Raw genomic sequence first — 19,645 nt, forward strand, 5'->3', positions numbered from 1 at the left:
ATTGTAGGGAATGCGGGTGCCGTCCTCTTTTGCACAAAACTAAGGTTGTTGGCCGCGCCAAAGACCAGCTTGCCAGAGAAATTCTTGAGGCATCGAACATCCAAAGGACTGGAAGGGACAAGTGTGTTAGCGAACCTTCCCTTGCTCTCTTGCATAAAGAAATCTGTTTCCTCAATTCAAATTACAAAAATTCTTCGTGCTGAAAGTTAAAACTCAAAGGGGTGTTTGCTGTTACCTTTTGTCTGGGGCTCTGAATTTTTGTACATGTGATGTTTTCATGATAACTGTATTGGCGTCTTAATCTTTCCGTTTGTTGCTGCGTGGCTGGACATGCGCACTGGTTTCCTCGAGTGTGGATTTCAAATAAACCTGCAGTTGTCAGTTAGTGCTCATCCTGTGTTGTCTCTGCACTGTCCTGTCTTCATGCGATATGTCTTTTTCAAAAGTGATACACCAACAAGCCCAAAGTTCCTCCCTATTGAGATTGGAGTGCTCACGTGATGGCAGTTGCCTTGCGCACGTCCGTTACGCTGCTCTTGTGCCAGGGCAGCTGGTGGGCCCGACGTATGGCAGCAGCCAGGCGTGTCCGTGTGCCGACCTGCTCGATGCCAGCCCGCTCGAGGCCAGCTTCGTCCAGCCTCAGCAAGGCACCCAGGGTGGCCACGTTGTGATCCCGCAGCGTGTCCGCTAGCTCCACCATGTCCAGTGCCGACAGAAACGACTCCATCCCGTAATCAATGGTGGCAGAGCTGATGACGGGCAACCAGGCCAATGCTTTTGTATGTGCATACAGTGCTGTACTCGCATTCCACACAAGTAGCACCCCACCAAAAGCTGGAGGCTCAGTGCTTGCATTCCTTTGGCTTTCCAAAAATGAGCAGGAGTCCTATGCAAATGCCCAGGCAATCACGGTGGAAGTGGGACTGTCCTCTTTCAAAACCCGGGATATCTGTTTCAGTGAAGCTACAAGTGTGAGCATGCCTTTGAGCCAGCTAGGACCAATTTAAGGAGCGCTGAACTACTGCCACGAAAGCAAAAAAAGGTGGGCAGCATTCTATTTAGACCAGTGACCACACCAGCTGAGGCCTTAAAGCAGGTGAGCCCCCAGAGATGCCAGCCACTGTCTAAACAAGCTGCAAGCATGCTACCACTTATCCGTCTGGGCGGTGCGCAGAAGCTTTGGTGTCATCTTTAAGGAACGAACGTCACTGTGGCCTCCGACACTACTGCTTTGCTACAGCTGCATTCCAAACAATAAATCAGTGCTAAGCTGGTCTGATGGGCAGACTTTCCGTCCTGGGAATCCAGTCCATAATAGCCATGAATGCAGCACAAGTAAGGGACTCGGAGCTCTCTCCATTATCACCCACAGACCCTGTCAAAGTGGTTCACCAGTAGCAATGAATGAAAATGCACCTGGCAGAGTGGAAGACATTCGCTAAGATATGATGATGTGATACAAAACAATGCTGCCAGTTCTGGTAGCCACTGCCGGTGGGCCGCTTTGGAGCGCAACTCGTAACACTACCTGCAAGCCCATTCCAACTCCTCAGCATGGGCTTCCTTGGCCTGTTATCTCGCTCGGCAAACGATACATGATCGCTGCAGTCGACAACCGACCAAGTTGGCTGGGCGGCCACCATTCCTGACTTTGTCTTGAGCAAAGCACTGCTCATGAAAGTTGCTATCCTTGCAGACTGAGGCTCACTGTTGGCGTGGGCCAAAATCCAACCTGGTAACAAAGGTTTCTTTTTTCCCGTTATATGAAGGCTCTTTTGATAAAAATCCCCGTTTGATTTGTCTGGAGTCGCTTGAGTTCTGGGATGATGATCAGCTACCGGGAATGGGAGCTAGAAGCATTTCTTGCACAATATTGATTAAAGATTGCATTTTAAGTGTGCCATCTTAAAATATGCACTAGTATGTGGACAGGAAGATGTAAAGGGTTGGTCAAAAGTTCCCAGGCCACAGGGTCTGCTTTTCAGCGGCATATGATGATGATGATGATAGCATGCAAATTACTTGAGCACATCGTATCGTCGCAAATCATGAACTGTCTCGCTAATAAAAATATACTTTTCGCTAATAAGCATGGATCTCAGCTTGGCCGGTCATGCGAAACTCGGCTATTTGAAATCACCACAGATATCCACTGCAATCTACACAATTTAGAACAGATTGATGCCATATTTATTGACTTTGAGAAAGCCTTTGACCGTGTTGACCACAAACTGCTAATACTTAAAATGAGGCAAAATAACATTGACAGAACCGTGGTTCACTACATCGAAGAATACATAAATAACAGGCCACAGGCTGTTGAAATAGAGAATGCTCATTCTACATTTCAGGCCATAAAATCCGGCGTTCCCCAGGGTTCCACCTTAGGGCCTACATTATTTCTTGTTTACATTAACAATGTCTCACTTACTATTAACTCTTCACTAAGACTGTTTGCCAATGACTGCGTGATTTATCGCTCCGTGACAAACCTTAGTGACTGCTCGTGACTCGATGATGACCTACAGAGTTTAACTAAATGGTGCTCTGACTGGAAGATGACTGTTAATGTTAAAAAAACTAAACTTGTTCATTTCACTATGTGGAATCAAGAGTTGCGCTACAATTATACTATTAATGGTGCAGCCGTTGAGAGCTCATGGGGTCATAAATATCTAGGAGTGTACCTTACAGCTGACCTACCTTGGAACATGGACATTGGCTACATATTAGCCAATGCTTACAAAACTTGTTTCATATGGCGGTCATTGCGTCATGGTAACAAAGAAACTAAATTGTTTGTTTAAAGCATTGTTATATGCCCAGAACTCGAATATGCCTCTCTAATCTGAAACCCTTATCAATACTACCCAATATCCGAATTAGAAGCACTGCAAAACAAAGCTACGTGCTTTATCTCGCATAACTATTCCACGTATTCCAGCATTTCAATGATTAAGCGAGACTTAAATCTTGAGCTGTTGGAAACAAGGTGCAAATTTCATCGTCTAATGTTTTTCCACAAACTTTGCCATAACCCTTCTGTCTACACCACTGAGAAAATTAAAACTTCCTCTCGTATTTTTCCTCGTATCCATCATAATTATAAAGTGGAGCCTCCATTTTCTAGAACAGATTTATTACGATTATCATTTCTTCACATTGCGATTTATGAATGGAATACCCTCCCCGAAGATATTGTCTGCATCACGAACAATGAAAAATTTGGACACAGTTTGGTAATGCACCTAATGTAAAATTTGGAGACAGTTTGGTAATGCATCTAAGTGTTTGGGCAGAATTACTGAGCCGAATGTGAGCTGTTTTACCTCCTTTGCTTTATTGTTGTCTGTTTCACCAACTTTTGCAAATCTCATGCATATGTTATTCGTGCATATGTACACCGCACCTGCTGTATTTTTTTAGACTCAATGTAATGCTTTGATGATGTGATGACGCCTGCCCCCCTATGTAATGCCCTGGGGCCTTTAGGGTAATGAAATTAAATTAAATGAAATCCTGCCATTTATGATAGCAATAAAGCTGTCAAGGCTCTCAGAGGTGAGAATGATACCTCTCCTTTCCTCTATAGAGATTTTGGGCTTCTGGGGTTTCGTAACTGCCAGACTATAGACTATAGCGTTCGAAAGTAGACCCTGTGGCCTAGGGACTTTTGACTGACCCTGTACATCTCTATGAACAGCACCTTCATGGAGTGGGGAGCATGATAAGCTTATAATGAATTTGCCTCAGCATGCTCTTCATAATACCACAGACTCTACGTGTCACATTGCTCCCTCCGCATACTCGCGCTGTACACAGAGCATCAATGCAAGTACTAGCTATGCAGACACAGCACATACAGGTGCCTGAAATAATGAAAAGCCTGAGCTCCCTTGCAGCCCAGAGATGCAGCCAGGCACTGAGGGGTACATGGTGAAATCCAGGGTTTGATGGAAGCCCGCCTGGTCGGGTATGTTCATGGGTATGTTCGTGTTCTAGGCCATGGTATGTTCATCATTTTTTTAGAACAATTGGTCGGCACTTGAAGAATTTCCGCTAGCGGTACATGGTACAGGTCAAATACAAGACACACTCAGCAGTTCATGGCTGCATGCTTAGGTTTGGTTTGGTTTATGGGGTTTAAAGCCCCAAGGCGACTCAGGCAGTGAGGGACGCCGTAGTGAAAGGCTCTGGAAATTTCGACCACCTGCAGTTCTTTAACGTGCACTGACATCACACAGTACACGAGCCTCTAGCATTTTGTCTCCATCAAAATGCGACCGCTGCAGCCGGGATCGAACCCGCGTCTTTCGGGTCAGCAGCCGAGCGCCATAACCACTGAACCACCATAGTGGCAGCTGCATGCTTATGCTGCCCAGAAGTTAAGTTTTTCTGTAATTTTCATATTCCAAAACCTTTGTGGGCATCTGAATATATAATGTGTATATGAGACATCTACAGTTGATTCCGGTGGGTGGATGAGATTAAGAAGTTTGCGAGGATACGGTGGCCGCAGCTGGCAAACGACAGGATGAAATGGAGAGACATTGGAGAGGCCTTCGCCCTGCAGTGGCGTAGTCAGGCTGAAGATGATGATTATGAGAGTTGATTCTGGATAAATCAAATAACTGCTTACAGTTGAACCTCATTATAATAAAGTTGAAGGGGCCAGCAGTTTCTTTTATTACAGCTGTAGGTGACCTTGGCAGCAAATGTTCCACTTGAACAGGCTTGTGCACTGCCGTGTAGACAGAGGCATGGACTATGGGGGCAACGACCCTCCGCCCCAACCTGTTTGCACTGACAAAAGATTTATGACTGAAGCGCTCCAACTGTAGGATGCCAAAAATACAAAACAGGTTGGCTGACCTTATTTCGTCCTTGGCATAATTTAAATCTTTTCCTTTTACTAATTTAATGAAACAAAAGAGGTTGATTGATATGCCAATTCGCCAGTGTGATGAGCGGAGCTGAAACACTTTGCGCAGATATATTTTGCATCAGGCATCTGACCACAGTGCCTCATAGCGGTCGCAACCCAAAGCACTGACGAATCACAAATTGCCACCAGGGCAGAGATGCGACCTGGGCAGAGGTGGACATCCTCACAAGGCATCCTCACCTCATGAGGATTTCACTCGGTAAGGTGAGGGTGAGCGAGGGCGGTTGACATTTATACAATGACAGCTGTATGGCCTGAATTCTTGATCATGCGCGTCAGGCGTCCGACCACAATGCCCCATAACATCGCAACACAAAGAAGTGAAGAATAACAAAATGCCATCAGGGCAGAGATACGACCTGGGCATCCTCACGAGGACGTCCTCACCTCACGAGGATTTCACTCGGTAAGGTGAGGAAGGGCAGTTGAAATATCATTTATATGACGGCTGCATGACGTGCATTCTTGGGCATGCGCATCGGGCGTCTGACCACAGTGCCTCATAGCGGTCGCAACCCAAAGCAGTGAAAAATCACAAACTGCCACCAGACCAGAGATGTGATCTGGGCATCCTCACGAGGGCGTCCTCACCTAATGAGGATTTCATTCGGTAAGGTGAGGGTGAGGGAGGACAGCTGACAAACAATGACAGCTGTATGGCCTACATAGATCTTGGGCATGCGTGTCAGGCATCTGACCACAATCCCTCATAATGGTCACAACTAGGGGTGTGCGAATATTGAAATTTTCGAATACGAATACGAAGAAAAAATGGCTTTGAATATCGAATATCTGGTCAGCACAAAAATAAATTCAGAAAAGATAAACAAGCAAACATTAATGCTCATATTTTTTTCAAAATAGTGTATGGCCTTTGCAAGTGAAATAAACAAAGCTAGACTGCCTGAGCACCATATAAAAAAAAAAGACGATGTGCACAGAAATGTATACTACTTAATTGAACAGCATAACAGTATCCAACCTGTAATATGGTCAGGCAAAATGAAATCCATAACACAACAAGACTGGAAACAAAAATAACATGATGGCTAGTAAAACCTCTTCAATTCGGAGTTCAAAAAACCGACAGAAATGCCCGGCTTATTCGAAGGTCGGTTTATAAAAAGCCCCGCGGCCCCGAAAAAAACAACAAAAAAACTACCGAAAATGCGGCAGTCATATGAGGCGGCTCTATCGTGCAAGTACGTGTAATCCCGTGACGAGCACAGAGTTCCGGCGTGCTGGAAGACATCGCGAACATAAGCGAGATGGGAACGCACATTGACACCAGAATGGCAAGACTGCTTCCAAAAAGAAAAAAAAAAAGACCAGCGACGCGTCAGTCAGCGTCTGAAAGCGGCACGGTATTGAGACTGGACTACTGGCGAATGCGCGGGCCGACACTTGCCATTGCCAGAGGCGAGTGGCGAAACTCAGAAACCAAAACTACGCGGCCAAGTTATTTTTTTGACTTGGTGACAGGGGCCCTCCGAACGTTGTCACGCCTGCCGTTACGCCCACTCAAGAGGTGCATAAGTTACAGTGCACCATGCAATAGGCGGGATTTTTAGAGGATCGCTTGCCCTGTTGTGACACCCCGACTCGCCCCTTCAGGAGCCTCACGCGAAATTCCGCAAGTAGGCTTTCCCGCATAGCGTAGTCGAACAAAACAAGGTGGCGGTGGTCACGCTCAGAGAGTTAAGATGACAGAACGAATGCCATGGGTGTGGGCTTTAATTAGATTACATATTACGGAAGGATAAAAAATAAACTCGCTTTCGCGTTGAAATTGTTAGAAGCGGGTCGCCCCCATCTTGTTCGCAGCACGTGTGGTATGTGGGAAAGCCCACTTGCGGAATTGCGCACAAGGTCAAGCCTAGCGGCATCGGAATGCGATCGGTCCACGCGATAAACGATGGAGAAGAAAGAGAACAGGGCCTTTATATTGTTTTCCTGGAACTTTAAACTCTATATGCAGATAATTTGCCCAGATATTGTGCTTCTGCCGCAATCAAATTTACGAAAGTCGGTGCGGTATACGATCTCTGCTAAGTATTCGGGAATTTTCGAATATTCGAAAATTCACGAATATCATTTCTCGAATACGAATATGAACCGAATATGAAAGATATTCAATTCATATTCAAAATTTCGAATATTCGCACACCCCTAGTCACAACCCAAAGCAGTGAAAAATCACAAATTGCCACCAGAGCAGAGATGCGACCTTGGCAGAGGGGGGCAACCTCGCGAGGGCGTCCTCACCTCATAAGGATTTCATTCGGTAGGGTGAGGGAGGACGGTTGACATTTAAACAATGACAGCTGTATGGTGTGTATTCTTGGGCATGCGCGCCAGGCGTCTGACCAGTGCCTCATAGCCGTCGCAACTCAATAACAGTTACCCTAATAACTAATAACGGTTACCCTAGTCGCTTTGTCCACAATATTCAGAAGCCGATCTTACAGCCGGAAACACAAAGCGACAAGACATTCCAGGCGCGTGCTGCCATTCCTTACGTGCAGGGAATCAGCGAGGCACTATCCCGCGTGTTTTCAAAATATGACATGCGCATTGCCCACATCCCGACCAGCAAGCTCAGTAACCAGCTCGTGATCGTGAAAGATAAACTGCCGATTGAAGCATTTCCAGGTGTCATCTACCAGATCCCATGAGCTGATTGCCCCCAGGTTTACGTTGGCGAAACAGGAAAGTTCCCCAGAAGGCTTAACGACCACAAACGTGACGTCAGAAATAATAATCACACGACGAACGCCATTGCCGAGCATGCGCAAGAGCATACTCATACGATTGACTGGGACCACGCCACTGTCATCGCGAAGGAAAGGAACATGTCATCTTGGCGGCTGATGGAATCTCTAATCATCCAATCGACACCAGCTACCATGAACCGGGTGCAAAGAACCATGCCACCCATCTACGCACGCTCCTTGCGCCACGTGTTACGTATATAAGTCGCGACAATTTCTTGTCCCGCTCAGTGATCAAGGAACCCGTACGAGGTTCCGAAACGTCTTTGCATTTCATGACGTGGTCAGTGACCGCATTCCTTTTTCTTTAACCCAAAGCAGTGACAAATCACAAATTGCCACCAGACCAGAGATGCGATCTGGGCAGAGGTAGGCATTCCCACAAGGGCGTCCTCACCTGATGAGGATTTCACTCGGTAAGGTGATGGTGAGGGAAGACTGTTGACATTTATACAATGACAGCTGTATGGCATGCCTTCTTGGGCATGTGCGTCAGGCGTCTGACCAGTGCCTCATAGTGGTCGCAATCCAAAACAGTGACAAATCACAAATTGCCACCAGAGTGCTGGACAGCAGAGATGCAATCTGGGCCATCCTCACGAGGGCGTCCTCACCTCATGAGGATTTCACTTGGTGAGGTGACGGCGGGAAGACACGATGAGGTGAGGGAGAGCAAGATGCACTGCATGAGGGCGAGGGTGGTAACCCGAACTGTACTCCGCATTTAAATTTTTTGTCTGTGCATTAACAATTCCCGTTTTAAAGCGCTACTTCTTAGGCTGAGGTTCCCATGGAAAATGTAGCTTCTGCAGTCTGGAGGTACACGAAAGACTGGAAGCCACAAGCCTTCTCCGTTGCCGCGATGTACTGCACTGTTGACAATGCTATGCCGAAAAAAAAGCGCTCTTCTAACTCGAAAAGCCTATCTTTAAAAATTATGTAAAGTCTTAAGTGAAACACCCTGCATAGTGTGCTAACAAGAGGGCACAGACAGGGCCGTGTGGGTCGCGGCTGGTCCAATAGGAACCGTGGTACCGCAGTCAACATTTTCATTATTTGCCCTGAGTGTCAAATGATCAGAGTGCAGAGTAAAACATGCAGAAAGTATACTTAGTAAGGCTGTTGAATTCCCAAGTTCTAAGCCTTGTTTCCTGAACGAAGTCCGATTTCAGCTCAGTGAGGCTTCAAAGAACTTGCTTCAGCGCAAAAAATGCTTGTATGAAATTATACTGTCAAATCTAAGCCTGCTGGCAACGTTGGTGTGCAATTTTTTTCATTCACACTGTGAGTAGTTCAGTACAGGCGCATCTTCTTTCTATCTTCTATTCTCGCTGGAATTTTTGTACAGGAAAGCAGTGCCGCAATGTGGTGGGCAAAGCCAACCACTCGTCTTACCACGGAAATAAACCAGTAGCTAAACCAACTTGGTCTAAATGATCGCTTGCTCCGCCTTGCATTGTACTATGTGCTAAAAAAGAAAAAGCTCTACTGCTCTCCAAATAACAGGAACATCTCTTGGCTTATTTCTGCCCCTGGTGAGACGAGTGACCACGCAATCATGCGCCTGATTTTGTGAAACCGAATTTCTAGCAGGCATGGTAGGGAATTGACACTTAGCGTTTGGGTAATGCGTAGATGGGCAAAAAAAAAAAAAAACAGGGGCTGTTTAGCTTGGGGTTAACCCCGAATTATCCTGTGCTACCATCATTAGCCCTGGTTTTGCACGGTTTATCTTTACTTTCTATGCTGAACTGGGTTTGGTTGATATATCACATGATGCAAGTTTGTGTGATATTGCATCATTTTAGACTGCGATAGAATTGATCATTCTCTAGATTCACAGATCCCTGGCAGTCTGAATCCACTCCTGGTTAAGAGGTGCAGCGGTTAAGCTACGCACCACTACCCTGCAATGGCCGGTGCTGCCATCGGTGGGGCCTGTGTGTGAGACCTATGTTGTTCCTGAGGAATCTCTCGCGACTAATCATTAATTGAACTGCCACGGTGGGCAGATTGCTGAAAATTCGGGGGGGGGGGGGGGGGGGGGGGGGGGGGGGGGCTTGTGATGACATCACGTCACTTAACCAAGGTGGCCCACGTGCTAGAAGCAGACTTCAGACAGACAGACAGACAATTGCTTTTCTACACAGTACAAGCGCTACGGCACTAAAAAGGCAACCGCGGGAATCGTTCACTTCAGACTCGGGGAGTTAGTGATTATCATTATTCAGCCCAAATGCTGCATTTTAGTGACCTGCTAGATTTTCAAGTGGCCTGAATAATGTTTTATTTTAAGCGACAGCATAAGAGCCTCACTGCAGTGGAAAGTCGGCAAAGCACTAGGGGAAGACACTACTGAAATGAAAAACTTCATAGGTGGGGGAATGGGTTCCAAACTCGCGGCAGCACTAAAAAATCAGTTCCGCTGGCCGCTGCTTCAGACTACTACGCCATTACCACAGCTTTTTTTAAGCATGGTATTTATTATATTAAAAAATATACTCTATTTACATGAACTAAATTATTTATAAAGCTTTTAGGAAATGCCACAAAACACATCACAAAAAGACGGAAACAGAGCACTAGACGCGAGGTAAGGCTGAGCATATCTCCAAGTGGGAGTGCCACTCCGGTTTAAGGTCGGTCGGTTCATACACTTTCCTCAGATGAACTATCATCATCATCAGCCTTACTACACCCACTGCAGGGCAAAGGCCTCGCCCATGTCTCTCCAATTAACCCTGTCCTTTGCCAGCTGCATCCACTCTGTTGCCCTTAAGGACCAGCGGTTATCTTGCCTTCGCACTACATTCCCTGCCCAAGCCCATTTCTTCCTCTTGATTTCGACTAGGATGTCAGTAACCTGTGTTTCCTCCCTCACCCACTCTCCCGCTTCTGGTCTCTTAACATTACACCTATCACTTTTCTTTTCATGGCTCGCTGTGTAGTCCTTAAATTAAGCTCAACCCTTTTCGTTAGCCTCCACGTTTCTGCCCCATAGGTGAGTACTGGCAAGATACAGCTGTTGTATGCTTTCCTTTTGAGGGATACTGGTAAACTGCCATTCAAGATCTGAGAAAACCTGTCATATGCGCTCCACCTCATTCTTGTTCTTCTAGTTATTTCCCTCACATGATCCGGATCAGCGGTCACTACCTGCCTTAACCTGCCCTACGTAGACGTATTCCCTTACCACTTCCAACACCTCGCTACCAATTGTGAACTGATGTTCCCTTGCTAGACAACATTACTTTGGTTTTCTGCATGTTAATTTTAAGACCCACCTTTCTGCTCTGCCTGTCTAACTCATTGATCATGCTTTGCAATTCATCTCCTGAGTGACTCAAGAAGGCAATGTTATCAGCGAATCGCAGATTATTCTCCATTAACTCTTATCCCCAACTGTTCCCAATTCATACCTGCTGTAAAGAGGCGGAGAATGGCATTGGCGAGATTGTGTCTCCCTGCTTGACGCCTTTCCTAATTGGAATTTTATTGACGACTTTATGGAGGACCATGGTAGCTGTGCAGTTGCTATAGACATCTTCCAGTATTTTTACATACAGCTCTTCTACATCGATTCCGCAATGCCAGCATGACTGCTAAGGTTTCCACCGAGTCAAATGCTTTCTCATAATCAATGAAGGCTATACATAGGTGTTGGTTATATTCTGCACATTTATCACCTGATTGATAGTGTCGATATGATCTAATGTGAAATACCCTTTATGAAAGCCTGCCTGATCATTTGGTTGATTGAAATCTTAACACCCTGCCTGTATGAACTGCCAAGTTCTCTAGCTGTGCTTGCAATGTCATCCTCTCCGTCACGTACCCGTGTTCACTCGTGTTAAATTGCCAGTCTCTCACGCTATCGCTTGAAAGTGGGGTCTTCATCATCTTCCATCCGTGCATGTCACCAGACGAGCATGCAGCAAATTGCACGAAATGGCGGGAGATTAGAAGCAGTGAAACTCAGAAGACGCAGTGCTATCGCAATGTCATCAGCTAATGGTAATTAAGCGACCTATAACCTATAAACTTTACTTGTTCGAGACTATTCTGTGCTTAGCACTTATTGCAATTGTCGGGGGAAATGCTACTCCATTGTTTTCTAATTATTCTTGGCATACATAAGTTTTTGTACACAGACAAAACAGCACACTGACTCATTTTAGCAGTGCCTATAGATAACAATGAAATGTTATAAGTGCAGAGCACGTGTATGCATGCAATGCAAGCAAGAAGTAAAGGCAGAGTGATAGTTTAAGGCTCAACTGGCAACTGTCCCTGTTTTGTCTTGCGTATTAGCTCAGACAACACACACATACGTACACGAGCATACAAACAATATCAGCACCTAGCCTCTCGTCCAATAGTGCCTTGAGGGCTTGACTTATATGTTTATTACTCAGTAATATCACCAGAAGTTGCTGATTACAAACAACAACTCGAATTTTAATACGACTGTTAGTGAGGGTAAGGGAGGGCCAGCAAATTTTTCGAAGTGAGGGTGAGGGAGGGCCGTATAACTTTTCAAATGAGGGTGAGAGGACCATGGATTCAAAAGTGAGGGCGAGGAAGGAAAAGTAAAAATGAGTGCATCTGCCCACCTCTGGATTTCGGTGCCAAAGAGGCCTTGGCCCAAGTACTGAACCCTGGCTCTTTCCTTCAGATCCCCTGAGGGCCTTTCTTTCATTTGTGACCAGTTATTATATATTGAGCCCAAAATTTACTGGCCATGCTACCACATGGGTAAGGCATGAACTTATTACATTACAGAGGATTTTTTGCTTAGGGTGCACTTTGTTCGACAAAAACTGTGGGACACCTCGGCTTCATTTCGCAGTAACGGTTCGCGTGTATGGCACCATTTAGACCATTTGTTTATTGATAACGTTCGGTACGATTGGCATCATGCTTCAAATTCCTTGGTTGAGCTTTCTTGTACCACAAATAACCTAGATAATCCTTGTGTTCAAAATGAGTCTCCATCACCTTCGACAACAGCTGGTCCGTTAACTTCACCGCAGTCTTTCCTGCCCACCAGACCTTCTGACTGACTTGCTTGTAATTCTGAGGAAAGTCTGACCCTCTTGAATGGAAGCGTCATGAATAAATCTCTACTCTCGCTCCTTCTGCCTATTCACCTCATGTTGTTTCCGTCACTGGCTGCATGATGGCACCTACGACTGTGGTTATACTGCATTTTGGGCAGATAGGCAAACAGGTAGAGGAGGAGGCGTTGCTCTGCTTGTCCGATCAGACCTTAAGGTTAGTCTTTTGCCCCCCATTCCCCCAGATACGGAATCTGTTTGGTGCAGAATTATCTTCCCAAAGAGCTTCATCATTATGTGTGCCTCCTATCGAGAACTTGCTTAACCTGCTGTAACAGTCCATGTTTGGAAACAACCTCTCTGCCTCTAGCCTCGTGTGCATGGGTGATTTTAATGTCTCTGGCATTCAATGGCCATTCCTAAATGCTACTGGTAAGGACACTTCCATTTGTACTGAGGTATTGAATATTTCTACAACCTTCGGTCTTTACAAATTGTTGATGGTGCAACTCGAAATGATACACTGCTAAGCCTAGTTTTCCCAAGTTCCGATCTCACAGCGAAAGGTTACAAATGTGAAATAATAGACGGCATCTGTGATCATAAAGCAGCACTAGTTTCAATTACTTGCCCCATTCATAAGCCGCGATATGTCTTGAAGTCCCATCCAGATTTCAATAGTGCTGACGTTTCTGTCACTGACTGTCTTGCTGATCGTTTCAATGAATTTGCTGTACTTAGTAAAACAAGTTGCTTTTTTTTAAACACTTAAAACCTGCATTAATTGCAACACTCCCTGGATTAAGTGGGATATTCTGCATCTGTCACGTCGGATAAAACGGTTAAGATCATCGAGATCATGAGCTTGAAAGCATTGCCCAGCTTAACAAAGTGAAAGAAGAGCTCCGTGTTTTGACAACTTCTCCAAAGGATTTTTATTTCTGTGTTCAACTACAAAACTTGCTGATCAGCAACCCAAAAAATTTTGGTCCACGGTGCTAAAAATACATCGAATTCATTTATTGTTAACGACCAATGAATTCGCAATCCCAAAAGCATTTCAGACGCTTTCAACTCATTCTTTTAGTCTGTTTTTCAGCATGACAATTTACTCACTCCATCATTCCTCTATGCCGAATCATCTTTCAATTGATGATGTAACAGTTTCCCTGGATGGTGTTTTCAGTATGATACTGAATTTGGATGTCAAGAAATCAAGTGGGCCTGATAGAATCAGTAATATTAAAACTGCATATATTATCAGTCATATTAAAACAGGAACACACAAAGTGCCGACTAGTCTTATTGCGTGAAAGAAGGGGACTTATAAGGGTCTTTAACGTGACAAAAAAAAATAAATATAGAAACCCAAATGAACTGAGCAGGAGGAAACGACACAGAAAAATACAAGATATAGTAACAATGCCACATGTGCATTAAGCCCGATATATATAGCCAGGAGGTACCCATCTAGGAATTCGATCTCTTTCTTCGATAAAGACAAAGAGGGCCAGCTGACACATCTATTTTGGAGATGTAGAAAGCCATGATTAGTTCCCCCTCCGTTCTTGTTTTTGCCTTCAATAAGAATTTTTCCCTTTCCAGAAAAGGCATACAGTTATTGATTTTGCAGCTTTTGCAGTGCAGGGGAAGATTACTGCCCGTGCCGGTGCGCATGAATCGCTTATGTTGGAAGTCTACGCTTTGCGTGTTCCTGTTCGTGCCTCTTCTTGTCTTCTTCGTGCAGTTTTAATATGACTGATTCCAAAAAACCAACTAGCCCAACTTCATGCCTTAGTGATGGAATCCTCTATGCATTCAATTCAATTCAAGTTTATTTGCATCTATACATGCACAGGTGACGGGAGTACAGACAAAAAGCCAAATGAATTCGGCTTCCTCATTAAGTATTCATTATAGTCATCTCATTATCTACATATTGTCTAAGTTAATGTTCAAATTGAATGTTATATTGAAGAAATCAACCTTAGTAACCTGGATCTCTAATTTCCTCTTTGAGCACTTACAGTTTGTTAACTACAGTTCTGCCCCGTCTTTTCTCGCCTCCGTAACATCTGGTGTGCCACAAGGCTCGGTCTTAGGGCCTTTATTATTTCTACTGTATATTAATGACCTGCCTTGTGTAACATCACCTCGAACATTCGCAGTATGCTGATGATGACATCATTCACTCTTCAGATTATCATTCTCGCATTAATCATTTTCTAGCTTCTCTAGGTAATGTGAAAGTTGGCAGATGAATATTAACCTCCGTAAAACTGTTGTGATGACATTCAGTTATAGTTCCTCTTCATAGATATTTGATTACTATTTTCATAATATATCCCTTCAAAGGGTGTCCGAGTACAAGTATCTAGGAATCATTTTTACCTCCAACTTATCATGGTCCAAACATATTAATCATTTGTAATAGAGCCCTAAAAAAGTTAGTATATCTTAGACGAACATTAGCCCGGGCTCTGAAGGAAACAAGGTTACATTAGTATAAATCCCTAACCAGTCCCGATTCTTGACTATGTTTGTTTGTGTGGAATCCTTACAAGGTAACAGAGATTAAGAAAACTGAGGCCATCCAAAGGAAATCAGTTTGCTTCATATGTAATAAATATTGCTGTGATTTCTCACCCTCTTCTGGCCTGAAATCATTACAAACAACTACCCTCGCCACTTGCCGGCAACTAGAATCGTTAAAATTTCTGCACTGTGTCAATCATTCGCACTGGCAACCCTCAAGTGACAGGTACATCACGAGTACCATGCCATCGTCAACAAGAAGTTATCATAATCAAGACAATCTTTCACCTTACTTTGCTCGTTTAAATAGTTTTTTTCTGCGTGCCATTGAACATTAAAATATATTGACCGGTCCAATGCGTTCCCTCTCAATAGAAGGATTTATACAGGCCATAACTGATTCGCAATCTCTTTATTTACTGTTCGCACTCTCTTTATTTACTGCACCCATGCTTCCAATTTGTGTAGTGTTTGGTTTGGTTTATGGGGGGTTTAACGTCCCAAAGTGACTCAGGCTATGAGACGCTGTAGTGGAGGGCTCCGGGAATTTCGACCACCTGAGGTTCTGTAACATGCACTGACATCGCACAGTACACGGGCCTCTAGAATTTTGCCTCCATCGAAATTCAACCGCTGCGGCCGGGATCAAGTGTGTAGTGTTCCCTATGTTTTCAACTTTGGTGTTTTAAATTTTACTACCATGTCTTTAGCTTTGAATGTATACGTCCACTCCTGCGATAGCCCCTGTAAGGGCTGCAGTATGCACAAATAACCAAACAAACAAATAAATAAAAAGCAGGTCTTTGAGGAACATCACAAGAGGTGAAATACAGAGGGTGAAACAGCGCCGCTGAGAGCCGGGGCTGTCTCCAAAAGCGAACACAGCCTGCTGAAAGCACTCCACAGATAGCCAAGACCACAGCGCTAATAGGACCCGGAGTTCATGCAACAGGAAGCTGGGAGTGTTGGTGAGTATCTAAGCAGAAAACGAAGAAGGTACGTGTGCACTGCATTTCCATTGCCCTGTGCAGTTGATCCTCTTGAGCTGGTGTCAAAATTACATGAAAGAGCCAGTCTACAAATGAATAGCTATCGTGGTAAAACATCCTGACAGTTCTCAATTAATTTGAAAAATTATGGCTTGCAAAGCAGTCAACATGCATATGTGGACATGACTGAGAGGCCATGGGTACTCACGGCTGTGCACCAGTTGTTTGGAACAGTCGCGTGGATTCCACGGCTGCAAGGATCCTCGCCCGTTCATCAGCCAACTTCACGCCCATCTGCGAGGGGGCAACAACCGCCAGCTGCTTCCTTGCTAGCTCAAAGCTGTGGCTACAAGCTAATTTATGCGCCATGCCTGAAGGTGACTCACAGTGCAACTACCGGATGGCCCTGCAACATTGTCTTAACCCTCTCATGCCATGTGCCAGACAAGGTGGCAACAACTGGGAGGCGACACCATGATCGATCAAGCAGTGGACGTAGTACATCCTGTATTACCCAGAGTGCCACGTGAATCGTGATCGAACGGTGAGGGTGGAAGCTGAGGGAGAACCTTTAAACCTGTCTATGGCATCAAGACTGCCAGAATCAAGGCCCCTCATTAAGCTGTTGAGCAGATGAGGGAAGAGGGGCTCGTTACGACATACACGAAGAAAGACAACAGTCATCGAAACCAGGGAGGATACAGGATGCATCCTTTTTTTTTTAATTTGTGGACCTGGTTAATGGGAGATTAACAGTGTAATTATTTTATCACTTAAAATAACTGATTAGAAAACAGAAGAAAAAGTATTAGGCAATTTCAGTAATTGGGCCAAATGCAGATGTGTGCGCAAGCATGATGTGTTTCAGTGCTGTGCTGCTGTGCCAGGTTAAGGTGTTTGTTTTGGTGTGTGTTCTTTTATGCAAAAGTGAAAGGAGGAGATTTCATGGTCACAAACGTTTATTGGACACTGTGCTGAGCAATGTGTTCTGTATTTGGAGCATTCGTGCTGTTCCCACATTTATTCAATTGTGCGGTAAGGGGTTCAACCCAATGCGTTATGCACGGTTGCGTACTTCTCCAGACCAATGTACCATCACATTGTTGCGTGACGGCAAGCCGATGAAGACTGAACATGAAGCTCTTTTTCCAGTTCGGGAAACATGCATGGCTTGCACCGGAAAGCGCGCTTTTTGCAGCTTGTGTTCTTCAACGCATCCTTTAAATTTTTAAATTTGGCTGCACCATCACCGGATGCACTTCTCGTCCACGTCAAATTTCCTGCCTGCTGCACACTTGCAGTGTTCGAGAGCAAACTCCCAGCCATGTAGCTAATAAGGTGCTTGCCCGTTGCGCTGAAATTGCAGTGCTGGACGGCAGCACACGAAAGTCACAACTAGAGCGGGTGTGGATAGCGGGAGCTTGTGGCGGAGGAAAAAGTTGATGACCTGCTGCCTTGGGTGCCATCAGTGGACGGCACCTGGAAGCTCCTGTGCACGTGCATTTCGAAGGTTATTCCGGCGAGGGTCATGGAATGTTTAGATATGGCCCTTACACAGATTTAAAAAAAAAATATTTCCATTGGGAAAACAGGGTGCGGCCTGTACACAGGTGCGGCTCTCACATGTGTTTATACGGTATATTTGGGATATTTGCCTGAATCTGAAAAAAAAAAGTCAGATATTCGCATTGTCCGTGGTGACGACGAAACAAAACAAGCCGTTATCAGCGACTGCATCCGTGGCTGCCATCTCGTTTGTTCGCCGTGGACCTTCGGCAAAGGAGGTGGGGTGGAAGGTGTTTTGCGAGAGGTTTAAAGGTGCTTTTTCAACTGAGTTTGTAAAAAGGGAGTATTTACTCATTGGCATCCACCCAGGCACAGCCATACGGCTACAATGAAAAGCTATGCAGCTTTCCTTTGTAGCTGTATGGCTGCGCTCGGGTGGATGCCAGTGAGTGATTACTCCCTTGTTACAAACCTACTCCACCTTGGAGGTTTCCCCTAAACATTTGACCAACTGAGTTTGTTTTGAGCCTAGTTGGCTCGCAATTTAAAAACTGGATTTTGTAGCGCAACACTTCAACGAACACAAAAGGAGATGGGACAGGAGCTAACTCTTTATTCAAAGGAACGCACAACGTATATATATTCTGAAAAACATTTTATCATACAATCAAACCATCACACACAGGTACAGCCAGAAACATTTCTTCTTTGACATTCAAACACACTGACATGTCGCTAATGCCTTGATCACCCTTTCTTCGAATGAAAAAAGCTTCGAGCAGCTCACGTGCCAGCGTGTCACGGCCTCTGCCTATAATTGTTATATCTGTTAACTCTGGCTGACATTTTTCACATTTCTTGCAACGCTTCAGCAGATGCAAGTTGGCACCATTCTCTACTGACAGTTAAATGTTCGTATGCACTATCATTAACACAACTACCAGTTTGCCCGATATAGGCCTTGCCACATGAAAGACTTAATTTGTACACACCACCACTGGCTGACTTCACAGATGGCCTGGCATGTTGCTTACCGCATTCAAATTTTTTCTTTTTGTACCCATAATGCAGACATAGCTGTGCAAGTTTCAGTGGGGCTGTGAAAACCTCTGGCACACTGTGCTTACTTGCCACTTTTTTCAGTTTGTGGGACATTCGATCTACATAAAAGACCACTGATGATCTCTTTTTTTTTTTTTCTGGTCTCGTTTTCCGCCCTTTCACGTTCTGTAGCAAGGTCTCTGCGATTGATACAATAACAAGCTGCGGGTACCCTGCTTTTTCCAACCTGGTGCTTCTCAAAGAACAACCTTCCTTGACCTATCCCTGAACATGGTGGAACATGTTTTAAACATCTTTAGACAACATGGTAAAGGCCTCGCTTTCAGACATGAGCTTCCCATTGACAACAGTCTGCCATTTTTAGCAGCTAAAATGACCTAGGCAAAGAAACCTGCCTGCTGGATGTACAACACAAGGCCCAAAAAAGGAACTTGTACAGTATGATTCAACCCATTCATAAATAGTGAAGAGAGCAATAGCAAACCTATGCCTTGATTCAGCACTGAAAAAGTCCTGCATTCATATGGCTGAATACTATATTTTCTGTAACCAGACGTGCTTCCCAGCATGTCCTACACAATGGAGCCGTCAGTCACTTCCTCGGTGGCAACGACGCAAGTGTTTGTGTAGAGGAAGTATTCCAAAGTGACACTGTCGGGAATGGCCCCGTCACTTTCCAGGCACCTCCATGCTTCGCTGTCCAAGGGAACCCCTTCATTGGCTTCTGCACTGTCGTGCTTTTCGGAAGCACTCGCTGTTATAGCGCTGCTGTTCACAAAC

At 44.9% G+C, this 19,645-nt stretch overlaps 1 protein-coding gene across 2 annotated transcripts in view; it reads right to left on the minus strand.

The window, feature by feature from the left end:
• Window positions 1-19,645, minus strand: part of LOC144098243 (ankyrin repeat, SAM and basic leucine zipper domain-containing protein 1-like) — a 122,591-nt gene that overhangs the window by 9,293 nt on the left and 93,653 nt on the right. For both annotated transcript variants that reach the window (XM_077630734.1, XM_077630735.1), the window contains 2 exons: window positions 16,506-16,591; window positions 498-749 (listed from right to left, as the gene is read on the minus strand). In XM_077630734.1, coding sequence (XP_077486860.1) covers window positions 498-749; window positions 16,506-16,591 — 338 coding nt within the window. The remainder of the gene's footprint in view (window positions 1-497; window positions 750-16,505; window positions 16,592-19,645) is intronic.

This window comes from Amblyomma americanum, chromosome 7, assembly GCF_052857255.1.
Source record: "Amblyomma americanum isolate KBUSLIRL-KWMA chromosome 7, ASM5285725v1, whole genome shotgun sequence".
NCBI lineage: Eukaryota > Metazoa > Arthropoda > Arachnida > Ixodida > Ixodidae > Amblyomma > Amblyomma americanum.